The 12,887-nt window shown below is 38.3% G+C and overlaps 1 protein-coding gene across 1 annotated transcript in view; it reads left to right on the top strand.

Annotated features, from left to right (window-relative positions):
* LOC149538006 (uncharacterized) overlaps window positions 1-5,556 on the top strand; it is a 104,458-nt gene extending 98,902 nt beyond the window's left edge. Inside the window, exons 3-5 of the mRNA XM_089799398.1 lie at window positions 3,985-4,211; window positions 4,376-4,633; window positions 4,709-5,556. Coding sequence (XP_089655524.1) covers window positions 3,985-4,211; window positions 4,376-4,633; window positions 4,709-5,023 — 800 coding nt within the window. The 3' untranslated portion in view covers window positions 5,024-5,556. The remainder of the gene's footprint in view (window positions 1-3,984; window positions 4,212-4,375; window positions 4,634-4,708) is intronic.
* Window positions 5,557-12,887: the final 7,331 nt, after the last annotated feature.

Here is a 12,887-nt window from a genome sequence, read left to right as displayed (position 1 = left end):
GGAGGTCTCTCTCTACAACATCAGGCATCATTCTTTGAATGCGTATAGTGAGGCCCTCCTTGACCTCTCCATTAGGATTTGAATAAGGATCATCAAATATAAAATGGGGGTTGAGGAAGTGCCCTACTGCACAAATGGGTTAGTCGAGCTGATTGTTCCCCCATCCATCAATAATTTTCCAAATATGATTAAATTTGAGCTATATCCCTTGTAATTTTTTATAGACTCTTTGGCTCTATCCATTGTTCGTAAAGATACCCCATTGAGGTTTGATCTTCATCTATCAAGCATAGAGCTCTAACTAGGGGCTTGGATGCCTACAATGAGAAATACAAATTACAAAAAGATAAATTAATGAAGTTAGTAAGTCAAATTAATAATGAGAGACTTGAATCAAGAATATTAAAAATTCAAGTTTTGAATTTATCTTCACATCTCTACAACCCTTTGTGCAAAATAGTTCTTGAAGACCATGATTGTGTCAACCTCTCCTTCAACCTTCTTTGAATAAGGTGAGTCTGCCATGCTTGACTCACAAACATTTGTTTCAAAGAAGCCAGTGCTCCAATAATGCTTTGCAATGTCAAGAAAATCATTGCAAATCATGTGACACTAAATCTCACCAAATCTCTCCCATGAGTGTGCCTCTCATCAAATGTAGAGCCCAAGGGTGATTGTTGATGTATTTTGTGATCTATCTTGCATCTTCCACAATTGGAGTCACTCAATCAAGTTTTCCTATGTCCTCCAAAAGTTCAAGGACGTGCTGTACAAGGTGTCCAAAAAAGAGCGGGTTGCCTTTTTGGGATAATTCTACTTGTGGCCACATGTTGCTTCATCATCTGTGATGATTTGCACCACATTCTTTATTCCCACCTCTATGACAATGTTCTCCAACATTAGTGCCAATGTTTTTGCATTTTCAACCTTATTGGAGGCATCAACTAATTTCAAGAGCATCACATTGTCCTTGCAAGCAACCAAAAATTCGAGGTTTTTGCCATCTGTTGACCCATCAGAAAGAATGGTGTAGCCAAAAATTTTCCACTCTTTATTTTTTCTCCACCATTTTTTCCCTTTTAACTACATTTGTGAACACCTACAAGATTAGAGTGAAATTTGATGATATAATAAACAAGAAAAACAATTAAAGTTAACAATGAAATCAAGTGGACTATTTACTAAGCTCTCACCGATCCTTGCAAGAGGGGGCTTCGTACTTTTTTCTGAATAGTCATTGCAATTAAAAAATTGAGCCAACAAGGACTTTGTGTGCCATATTCAATGGGTTGTTGTTGAAGTACCAAAAATCAACACATGCATTGTTTGTTTTCTCATGTGCCTCCTTATTCCTTCCAGTGGCCTCTAATGATGGTTGTGCTCCAAGAGTGTTCTTGGGCACAAGATAACTCCCTTTAGGCTGCATCCCCGATGTTGATGAAGCAACAAACACTCTACTAGAGGAAGCAAGAGCAGTAAAAGATAAGGTGCTTGTTTTGCAGATATGCAAGCCAGGACTAGAGCCCGCAGTGCTTTGAAGTGCTTCTTCTTCGTCTTTGTCAAAGTCAATTCAAGCACCTTAAGATTTAGCCATGGCTACCTCATAGCTAATCTTGCCCTCTCCCGTTTAATTTTTTTCTCTTCCCCAGCTGCAAGTATGACATTTACAATTTTTTAAATTTTCTTCTGTGGTCTTATCACATTTTCTTGTATCATGCTTGTCAATGCTTGCAGTATACTATTTGAGGCAGTTTATACCTCCATGAATTACTTTCTCACATTTTATGCCAATCACTTGTCCATGCTCCAGTCCTTCATAGCATACCCCCATGAGTTATATCTAGCACCTTAAGGATGGGTGCCTATAAAGCCAAATGGGCATGGTTCTTGTGGCCAATCATTCACTAAATCTACCATGCTGAAGTATGGTTAATTGTTCACCTACACATAGAAAGTGAAGACAAAAATAAATATTTTAGTTAAATAATTAAGCAAACTATCTAAATTAGTTTCAATATTTTTAGACATCATTTCAAAGTTGAAAAAAATAAAATCAAAAAAACTACTAGGGTTTGAGTTTTTTAAAAATACTAGGTATTCTTCAAAAAAATAATGAAAGATTCAACAAAACTTGTCAAAAATAGTGTTAAATCTTGTTCTAATGATTAAAAGTCATTTCTAGTTACTTAGGAATGAATTTGTATTCAACTAGAGGCAAGAAAAAATAAATAGAATTTTTAAAAAAAGCATAGAAACAATATCAGAAAACCTATTTGGGAATATTATTTCTCTCACAAAACCACTTGAAATCCGCTCAAGTCCACTTCTAATTATTTGCAATGAGCAACCAAGGGCTTAGAAGCCTATTTTCTCCTCACTGACAATCAAAGGCATAGAAAAAGAAAAACATGAGTGATATGTGCCTTTTTGTCGCTTTGAACACAGGTATTGTACTATGGCCAAGTACTTAGCTCAGACTCACCAAGTTTTCCAGAAATCTTGGTGAGTGAAATACTTGCTGCCCAGAAATACTCGGCGAGGTGAGTGAAGGTTGCCGAGTTTAAGTTGGTAATACTCGCTGCCTTGAAATTCTCGGCGAGTATTAAAACTCGCTGAGTATTCAGTGAGTCTACCATCAATGGCCCAGTGTTTCTCTCAGTACAGTTCAGAAAATGTGTGTTTAGGCATCCTATCCATTATTCATCTTGGATGCAAGTATACATATTACAAATATGATATTATCCCTTTTCCCTATTCATTTTCTAGGTAGGCATGGTTTGCCATCTTCTTTTGACTGCTTTTTGTACACAGTTTTGCAAAGACATTGAGATATCTATAATTAGCCTAATAAACAGTAGGAAGGCCTACCCATTTTTCGCTATTACTATAAGAACGTGCTTAGCCATGTGGAGGCAATAGAATACATCCTCAGTGCCAATAGTAGTACAGAAAATAACCAGCAGTTTAACTAAAATCTCCAGGGTATCTAAAAGCATCAAATTCAGTGAAGCTGCAGGACCTATGGAACCATGGAATGCACAGCCTAGAGGCCAGTGTGAGGCAACCATGGGATGGGATTGGTACTGGGTTCTTTCTGGTAAAGCTGGTGTCCCAGTCTGGTTTGCCTGGAAGCTGCGTTTGGATTTGGTACCCTGAAGGTTTGAACAGGGTCTGGCCCACAGCCTGTGGGATCGGCCTGCCAAACCTGGGGATAATTTGTAAACAGTTTCCAGTCCCGTGGTAGGCCCATGCAGACTTCGACAATTTTTTGACTTTCTAATTTTTTTTTGCTCTTTCTTGGTCAATTCAACCCTCTAATTGTATAATTGACTGAAAAAATGACTAAAAAGGTGAAACCTTTCTCATCTGTGCATTTGTGAATGAAAAACAAAACTTCTTGCCTCCATTGCTGAACTTTCTTGTTTGGTTGCCATTGCTGGAGGAGTGTTGAAGGCTGATTGTTGCATATATGTCCGTATGTTTTTAGTTTTTGTATGTTTTGTATATATGTCTCAAAGCTCAAAATTTACGAGTTCTCTCCTGTCACTTCAGAAAAAGTGAAAAGCACATCACCTTGCAATGGTGACGGGTCTCATATCTACTTTTCTACTGTAATGCAAACTAACATTAATTTAAGAAGTACCAATTTTAATCAAAGAAAATTAAAATCTTTGAACCATTTTCAAGTTTGCTTGTCATTTTTACCTGGAACCCTAGCTAATGTTATCTTTTGCTTGGGTAAGGTTAAATTAAAACATTTGGAAGCTATCTATACATAACCCTTATCTGTGGATGTGTTTTTATTATGTTTATGTAAATGGCAAATCCATCATCTCACTGATGAACATGTGAAAATATTGAAATTGTCACTGATAATGTGTTAAATATTTGGAGGTTTTTTCTGCAGACATGTTTAGTATTTCAGTCTAGGGTACATTCATAGTGAGTTCCTTTATTACCTTCATGCTTTCATATTTATGACAGGAAGGGAAGCAGTGGGAGTGGTAACTGCAGTAGGACCAGGGCTGACAGGAAGAGAGGTGGGTGATTTAGTTGGCTATGCAGGGAACCCTATGGGTTCATATTCTGAAGAACAGATTCTTTCTGCAAGTGCTGTTGTACCATTGCCATCAAGCATTGATCCTATCTTGGGTGCTGCAGTTTTGCTGAAGGGTATGACTGCTCAGTTTCTTGTTCGGCGTTGCTTCAAGGTATATGATCTGATCGCCAAAATGCAATTTTTATCCTCAATTCATTTTCATGCTACTTATGAGATCAAAATTAATGGTTAACTGTGTATATCAGTTCTACATTACTTTTGCAAATTTGGAATACCTATTCATTGAATATCCATTACTGAACATCATGAGCATAGGTGGAACCTGGACATACAATTCTTGTTCATGCTGCTGCTGGAGGGGTAGGATCTTTGTTATGTCAATGGGCTAATGCCCTTGGTGCAACTGTCATTGGTACAGTATCTACCAAAGAGAAGGCCACACAAGCAATTGAAGATGGATGCCATCATGCCATCATCTACACCCAGGAAAATTTTGTAGATCGTGTCAAAGAAATTACAAAGGGACAGGGTGTGCAGGTCGTTTACGATTCAGTGGGCAAGGACACATTCCAGGTATAGAAATGCTGTAATTTGCTTTTTTTGTTTTGAGAAGCACCATGTTTTACATTGTTGATTTCTCTATGTCAGGGATCTTTAGAGTGCTTGGCTTCCAGAGGTTACATGGTAAGCTTTGGCCAATCATCAGGTGTCATCGATCCTGTTCCTTTGTCAGCCCTTGCCCCAAAATCTTTGTTTTTGACTCGGCCTTCCTTGATGCATTACACTGCGACTCGGGAAGAGCTCCTGGAAACAGCAGGAGAATTATTTAACATGGTTGCCTCTGGTGTTCTAAAAGTCCGCGTGATTAAGACATACCCACTGTCAGAAGCAGCAAAGGCCCATGCTGACCTCGAGGCTAGGAAGACAAGTGGTTCAATAATTTTGATTCCTGGTAATAGTTGATGTGCAAAATATGTGCAGCTGCATATCACTCTATGGGAGGGCATATATGTTAACTGAGCATGCCTTTGTATATAAGATTTGCGGTAAATAAGCTCAAAAGAAGTTTACTAGCTATAACTTCTGGTTATATAAACCCAGAATCATTTAATCATGCTTGGCATCGGTCTTATCATGGCTGGTTTATAACTGCAAGTGTTCTGACTATATTGTGTGTGCTTTATAACTGCAAGTGTTCTGACTATATTGTGTGTGCTTATGTTGAAAATATTGCGGGGCAAACTTTTTAAACAGAAAATATTGGTCATAAGCAGTATCTAAATTGTTTATGCTTTTGTTGATCATCATAAACTATTCTAATTTGCACTGTTCAGGTCATCACTTCTGAGAGCAAAGTTCCTTAGATTTGCCTTGAGGTTGTGCATTGAAAACTTTCATCTTCTCACAAGAAGGCTTGTGATTCTTCCCTTCTTGGTTAAGCTTTTTGAAGCCCTTGTGTTTATAGGCAATAATAAGACCCCTGGTTTGGATGGTTATCCTTGTGAATTCTAGAAGATTCTTTGGCATGGGCTTTGATCCAAGCAAGGTTTGTTATCAGCAAAAAATCTCTTAAAGGGTTTATCAGTAAGTGCAATATCAAATTCCTTTCCAATGCATTTGACCTTGTAATTATCAATAATTTTGTAGGCTTACTTTTTTCTCTAATGTATTCTAACTAAATTATTGCAAAGGTTCTTGCTTTGGGGTTTTAAAGATGTACTCCTTACCATAATTCAACCATGCCTGTAAATGAAAATTAAACTTCATTCAGACTGTTAAGACTGATATATTTGACAATATGAAGAGAACAGATTACTAACTTGTTTGTATTGTCTTGCAGATGAAAATCGCAAGTGCTTGGAGTTTATCTTCCTTTTGTCAATGTGATCACAGTAATATAAATCTAAATATCTCTCTATATAGATCTACTCTGTAATTACGATCTGGAGAGAGTTAATTTATTGTTTACGATTATCTCCTCTTTGGGATTGGTCAACAGATATAGTGCCATCAAATGGCATAAGGAGGAATGGATGCGACTGTTCAGGAAAATGTCTCTTTGAAGACACGGAGGCAAATTCTAATTAACAAACAAACCTGATAGTTTGTGTATTAACCATTGTGCCTTTTGCAAATGCACCTGATGGTTATCGGGCATGATTGCATGCTAAACAATTCATTCATATCCTCTGATCTGATTAATGTAGTGGATTGTTTCACACGATCCATCCTGATGCACATATGATCGATATAGAGCAGGGATGTGCAGTCTGATCCAAGAGATGACAATAGTCCGATTGCTTAGATTTTCATACTTAGGTTGATCAGTTTAATGCAAGGATGATTCTACTAATGTTTTTTATAGCAAGATAATTTATTGTCTAAGTGTGTATGCATGTATACCAGTTCATATGAACTGGTATACATACATGCACACACATATGCATATAGTTTGCCAGTTTATCCTTGAATTTTGACCGATGCTATCATGTTTTAACACTCCCTCTTAGCTAGGGAAGATTAGTATTAACTAGTTTAGATATCACCTATCTTGTGATATCAAGGAGCATACAAAACATCAAGCCACATGATATTTGTATATCCTGGTTATGGTATGTGCACTGACACCACATCGCATGATGTCTACTAGAACATATCATGACATGTTCACATATATTACATCACATAAACTCCACCATGATTATCTCATTTAGAACATATTGATACACAATCGATGTCAAGTCAGCATGATATCTGTCAATAAGCCCAAGAGATATTAACTATCAAGTCATTTCCATGAATATCAAGTCAGCATTATATTTTTTATGATAGTAAACATTGTAAAGTTGTCACCTTACAATGTTGAATACTAGTGTACATTATCAGAAAGATTGTCACCTTTTAGTAATGTACAGGGGCCCCATAAAGTCACAAGCACACACATGACAAAATAATTGTCACATTAAACATCATATATATATATATATAGAGGTACAAATAAAAAAATTGAGACTTAGTCTCAATAAATTGCATTTCAACCATACCAAGTTTCTTTGGAGAGGCTTGGTGAGAATGTCTACTATTTGATCACTTGTACTAATATACTTCAACTAGATTGCATTCCTTTCAACCATATCCCTCACTTAGTGATATGAGTCTCTATATGCTTGGATCAATCATGAAACATATGATTCATTGAGAGCTTGATTCAAATTTGATTGTCGCAGTAGATAGTGGTAGGCTTCATGGGTTAACCAAATAGTCCCACAGTCAACTTTCTAAGCCATATCGCTTCTTTAGCGCCCATAGAGGTTGCAATGTATTCTAATTATGTAGAAATCCGTGCTCTTGAAGACTATTTCCTGCTTATCCAAGAAATTATGGCTGATTCCAAACTGAAGCAACGTCTCGAGGTACTTCTTCGACCAGTAACACTTACAGCCAATCAGAATCAAAATAACTATGTAGATCTAAGTCAACTTTTCCATATTTGAGGCCACATCCAATAGTACCTAGAAGGTACCTCAATATATGTTTTGTAGCAACAAGTTGCAACTCCTGTGGTTCATATCACTGTAGCAAATGTCAGGTTGTGTGTTACTGAAGTACATCATAGATTCGATAATCTTTCTATAAAGTGTAGGATCTGCAAATCTGGATTCTACTGCTGCCTCTTTTAACTTATGCAAGTTTATTTCCATGAGTGTGGACATAGGACTATGCTTTAGCATCTTAAATATTTTTAGATTATAAACAATGTATTTTCCTCTATTCAGAAGAATACAATTAGGTTTCTGCTATTGTTTTGTGGATTTTTTCAAGGCTTTTGATTCCATCCCCAGAGCGGCTCTTTTTTAGAGACTGAGAGATATTGGTATTTCTTGTTAGCCGACTGGATGGTTCCGGCAGTATTTTGTATTCTGTAGCCGACGGTCCGACAATGTTTCTGTAGCCGACGGACCGGCGGTGTTCCTGTAGCCGACGGTCCGGCGGTGTTTCGGTATTCCGTAGCTGACGATCCAGCGGTAAATAGTTTGTAACGGATAGAATAATTGTGGCCGACGGACTCCTTCGGGAAGGTTCGGCGGTAGTATTTATATCCCGTCTGGGATCATTATAAATCATCATTCATCATTAGTCTACTATTGCGAATATAATTCTGCTATTCTGCTATTATTCTGCTATTCTGCTATTCTGCTACTATTGCAGAATAGCAGAATTATATTCGCAATAGTAGATTAATGATGAATGATGATTTATAATGATCCCAGACGGGATATAAATACTACCGCCGAACCTTCCCGAAGGAGTCCGTCGGCCACAATTATTCTATCCGTTACAAACTATTTACCGCCGGACCGTCGGCTACGGAATACTGAAACACCGCCGGACCGTTGGCTACAGAATATAGAAACACCGCTGGACCGTCGGCTACAGAAACACTGCCAGACCGTCGGCTACAGGAACATCGCCGGTCCGTCGGCTACAGAAACATCGCCGGACCGTCGGCTACAGAATACAAAATACCGTCGGAACCATCCAGTCGGCTAACATTTCTGAGATCTTATTGACGACTATCATGAGGTTATATGAGATAGTGATTGGTAGACTCGGGACCACAGAGGGCCTCTTCGACCTTATCCAGAGCACCATTGGGGTGAAATAGGGCTGCCCTCTCTCGCCCACCTTGTTCGAGATTTACATTGATGAGCTCGAGGCTTTTCTCAGCGACTCCTCACTTCTAGGTGCTAGTTGTCATCTACACTAGGTATTGATCTCCATCCTTCTCTTTGCTGATGATGTGGTTCTTCTTGCTTCTTCTCTTGAGGGTCTTCAGAGGATTTTGGATAGACTTGCATCTTTTTGTGACATGAGACAGACGGTCGTGAACCTTGAGAAGACTCGTGTCATGGTCTTCAATGGTTTGCAGACCTTACATCTCCATTTTCACTTCTAGGGTCGGAAAGTTGAGTTTATGTCATCTTACACATACCTTGGGGTTAAGTTTTCTGGATCTCCTTTCAGCTTGCGATTAGCCATTCAGCCTCGGATCAGTAAAGGGTTGGATTCCCTTGTCATGCTCGAGAGATAGTGTGTCAGACACCACTTTCAAGACACATCATCTAAGCTATCCCTCTTGAATTCCTTAGTAAGACCCACAATGCTCTATGGCATGGTGGTTTGGGGTCCTTCCCTTTTAGACACGGATTGGGCCATGATCGAGCGTACTTGGACTCTGCTCCTCTGTCGAATTATCAGACGTTAGATCTACTCTCCACAGTATTATTTTGGTTGAGTTTGGAGCTCACCCATTCAGGCTTCCAACCATTTTTGACTTGATCTGGGTTCTCCACCGTCTTCATGGTTTTGCAGACTCAATTGAAGGCCGACACAGATACCCTTACCCTATTGCTCCTCAGTTGCTATTACAGACTCCAATCCAGCTACTAGAGCCTGCTATTGGTATGCTCAGGCTACTATCCTGCTGAGTTTAGTTGGGATCGACATCGACCATCTCCCTCCATACCAGTTCTCATTAGACGCTCCTACTTATCTACTCCCCTCTCGGCAGGAGTTGAACTGGCATGTCAGACTTGACATCTATATGTAGTATATCATGCAGACCTAGGTGGATCCTCCAAAGGGACTATGTCCAAGGATGGCTTTCTACGTCGGGCACTTCTTAGATATTCGGGATGGGATTATTGTTCGCCCTGAGTACTTACATAGATACTAGACTCATGCCTTGCGTATCTCCCTTGGCTCCTTTAGGGTGGGCTTGCATAGACTCCGGATTTAGGGCGATCACCATATTGCTAGAGAGGATCGGGTGTGCACACTTTGTACCTTAGCTGAGGTAGAATCTGAGACTCATTTTCTTTTTAGATGCTCCATATACTATGCGATTAGAGGGAGATTTTACTGTTTGTTTAGAGATTGCAAATCCCTCAGATTTTTTTAGGTACCTTGATCAGCGTTGCATTGCGCTCTATCTTCATGAGTCCTTGCAGCTTCATGATCATACTTTGCAGCTTTCATTTCCCAGGAGTCAGGTCCAGCCATAGCTTATTACAACCTTCTTCTCGCCCTTAACTCTAGTTTGGGGTGTGAAGCGTCCGTACAGTTTCCATAATACGGGTAATTCCAAATCTGTGAGACCCTGCAGGGGACCTCTTCACCGACACTCCTCTTGTAGCACTTAGCTTTATTACAGGGCCTCTGGTAGCCGCACTGATCAGTCGTTGTTGGACTTTTTTCCTGTGAGGACGGATACCTAATCTTTTCTGTGATGTCTCCTGCTTTCTTCTTCTTCTTCTTCTTTTGTTGTACTTGTTCTTTTGTGCTCACCATTTGGCCATTTGGTGCTCCGTTTGTCTGCTATTTTCTTGATGTAAGCTTCCAATCCCATAGACCCTCGTTGTGGTCTTTTGTTGGACACTAATAATATTATCTTATCTTATCTTATATGCTAGACTTCCAAACCTAGGAATTAGTGCAAAATACTCAAGTCCATACCAAATTCTAAAGCCAAATCTCTTTTGCATTGAACAATTAGGTGATCTTCTCCTATGATCAACATGTCATCAACATATATAACTAATATTAACATATCACCTTTAATAATTCTAAAGTAGAGATTTGGATCTGCATCATTCTTAGAGAAACCCGATATCATACGATAGGTGCCAATTCTCTCAAACCAGGCTCAGGGAGCCTATTTAAGTCCCTATAGGGCTTTCTTTAGTTTGCATAAATGGGAGGATGCATTTTGGATCAAAAAACCTTTAGGTTGTTCTAAATAAACTTCTTCTTCGATAGTACCATTCAAGAATGCAATTTTCACATCCACTTGGTGTATCTTTCAGCCTTTAGTTGTTGCAATGGCTCTGACTACTCTAACAAAAGTATATATGTCAACAAGTGCAAATGTCCCCTCTTAATCAATTCCTTTATTTTGAGAGAACCCTTTGGCCACAAAATGTGCCTTGTGTTTCTCTATACTGCCATTTGCAAGATGTTTAATTTTGAAAAGACATTTGGAGGAGACAACAGATTTCCCTTCAGGTCTAGGTACAATATCCCATACATCATTGTTTTAGGATAGATTCACACACTCTTTTGTCATGACATCTTTCCATAGTTGATGTTTAAAAGCTTCTTTACACTAGAAGGTTTTGAGTTTATGATCTCATTCATTAGAGCCACACAATTTGAAAAATGTTATGCCCTTTGCTTTCTCTGAATGTTCCTTTGTGTGCTGCAAAATTTTCTGCTTCGTCAATCATTTTTTTTAGCCCAAAGAGGTCTTTTCTTGTTGTTGTTTTGATTTTCCTCTTGATGCTCCCTTTGAGTCTCAATATCAGTTTGGATTTCATTCGAGGTTTGTTTTGGTTGCTCCTTCCGAGGCTCGAAAGTAGATTCTTCCTTCATTTTTTTAGGTGTGTTCTAAATTTCTAAGTCATCTAAGCTCTTTGACCTTTTGAAGGAAATGACAACATCTCTGCTTAGCTCTAATAGGCCTTGTTCAAGTATGTGTATCCTGTAGGCTTTTGAGGTTTCACTATAACCTACAAAAATCCCTTTTCTCCTAGAAGGTTCTTAATTTTGTACTTTTCTCTTTAGGTACATGAATGCATGCGAGACACCCAAATATTCTTGGATGCCTTTATATCAGGTTTTTATCCCAGTAAAAGTCTCTTATGGTGTTTTATTATCAAGACGTGAATGGGGACATCTATTTTGTATGTAGATGGTTGTTCTTGAAGCTTCTACCCATATCAAGTATCTAGGTTTTGATCATACATCATTGATTTTGTAGTGTCCATAATAGTTCCATTTATCCCTCGTGCTACCCCATTTTGTTGAGGACTATAGGATACAATAAGCTCCCTCTTAATAATCTTGAAGTTAACACAACTTTGTAAAGATTTCTGAAGTGTACTATTTCCCATTGCCAATCCTTAAGAATTTTAATTTTCTTTGCAGAAGAGTCCTCTGATAGGGCTTTGAATCTCTTAAGGATCTCTTCTGACTCTTTACACTTCAGGAAGTAGATCTATGTCTTTCTGGAGAAATCATCCACAAAGATTACATAGTAAAGAGAATCTATGGTGGAAGTAGACATAGGTCCACATAAGTTTGAGTGGACTAGTTCCAATACAATTTTTGATTTTGCTCAAACAATTTTAAAATGACCCCTTAGTGTTTTTCCCTAAAGCACATCCTTTACATCTCCCATTTGGCTAGGGGTTAGTTTGGACAGTCCTTTTACTGATTTTTCCATGGAGATTAGGGCACAAAAGTGCATATGCCCTAATCTTCTAAGTCAAATCTTGTTGGAGTCATAAGTTCCATGAATGAGTGCTTGTTTGGTCTTAGTGTAAAGTTTGTATAGGTATCCTTGTCTTTCACCTATAGTTTTGGACTTCTTAAATTTAGCGTTCTTTGGCCTTGCCAGATTTTTTCCATTCATGAATGTAACTCAGTACCCATTATCTTCTAGGGCAAATATTGATACTAGATTTCTTTTGATTGTAGGTACCAATAGCACATCTTGAAGTTGGATAGTGATGCCTGATTCTAATTTGATGTTATAGGTTCCCACTCCTCTTACAAGATGTGCAAAATAATCTTCGACAATTACCTCTTCTTTAGTTTCTTCTACCATAGTATCTAGATGTTCTTAGAATCCAATGATATATCTTGATGATCCATTATCAATCACCCAAGTATTGAATTTATTTGATACATGATTTGATAGTTTTGAATAGAATAGGAACTTCTTACAATCCTCTTTTGTATTTATTTCTATAACTTTAACATAGGA

The sequence above is a fragment of the Cupressus sempervirens genome, chromosome 9, assembly GCF_028749045.1.
Source record: "Cupressus sempervirens isolate cs-2001-9-10 chromosome 9, ASM2874904v1, whole genome shotgun sequence".
NCBI lineage: Eukaryota > Viridiplantae > Streptophyta > Pinopsida > Cupressales > Cupressaceae > Cupressus > Cupressus sempervirens.
This window is presented reverse-complemented; position numbering and strand designations above follow the sequence as displayed.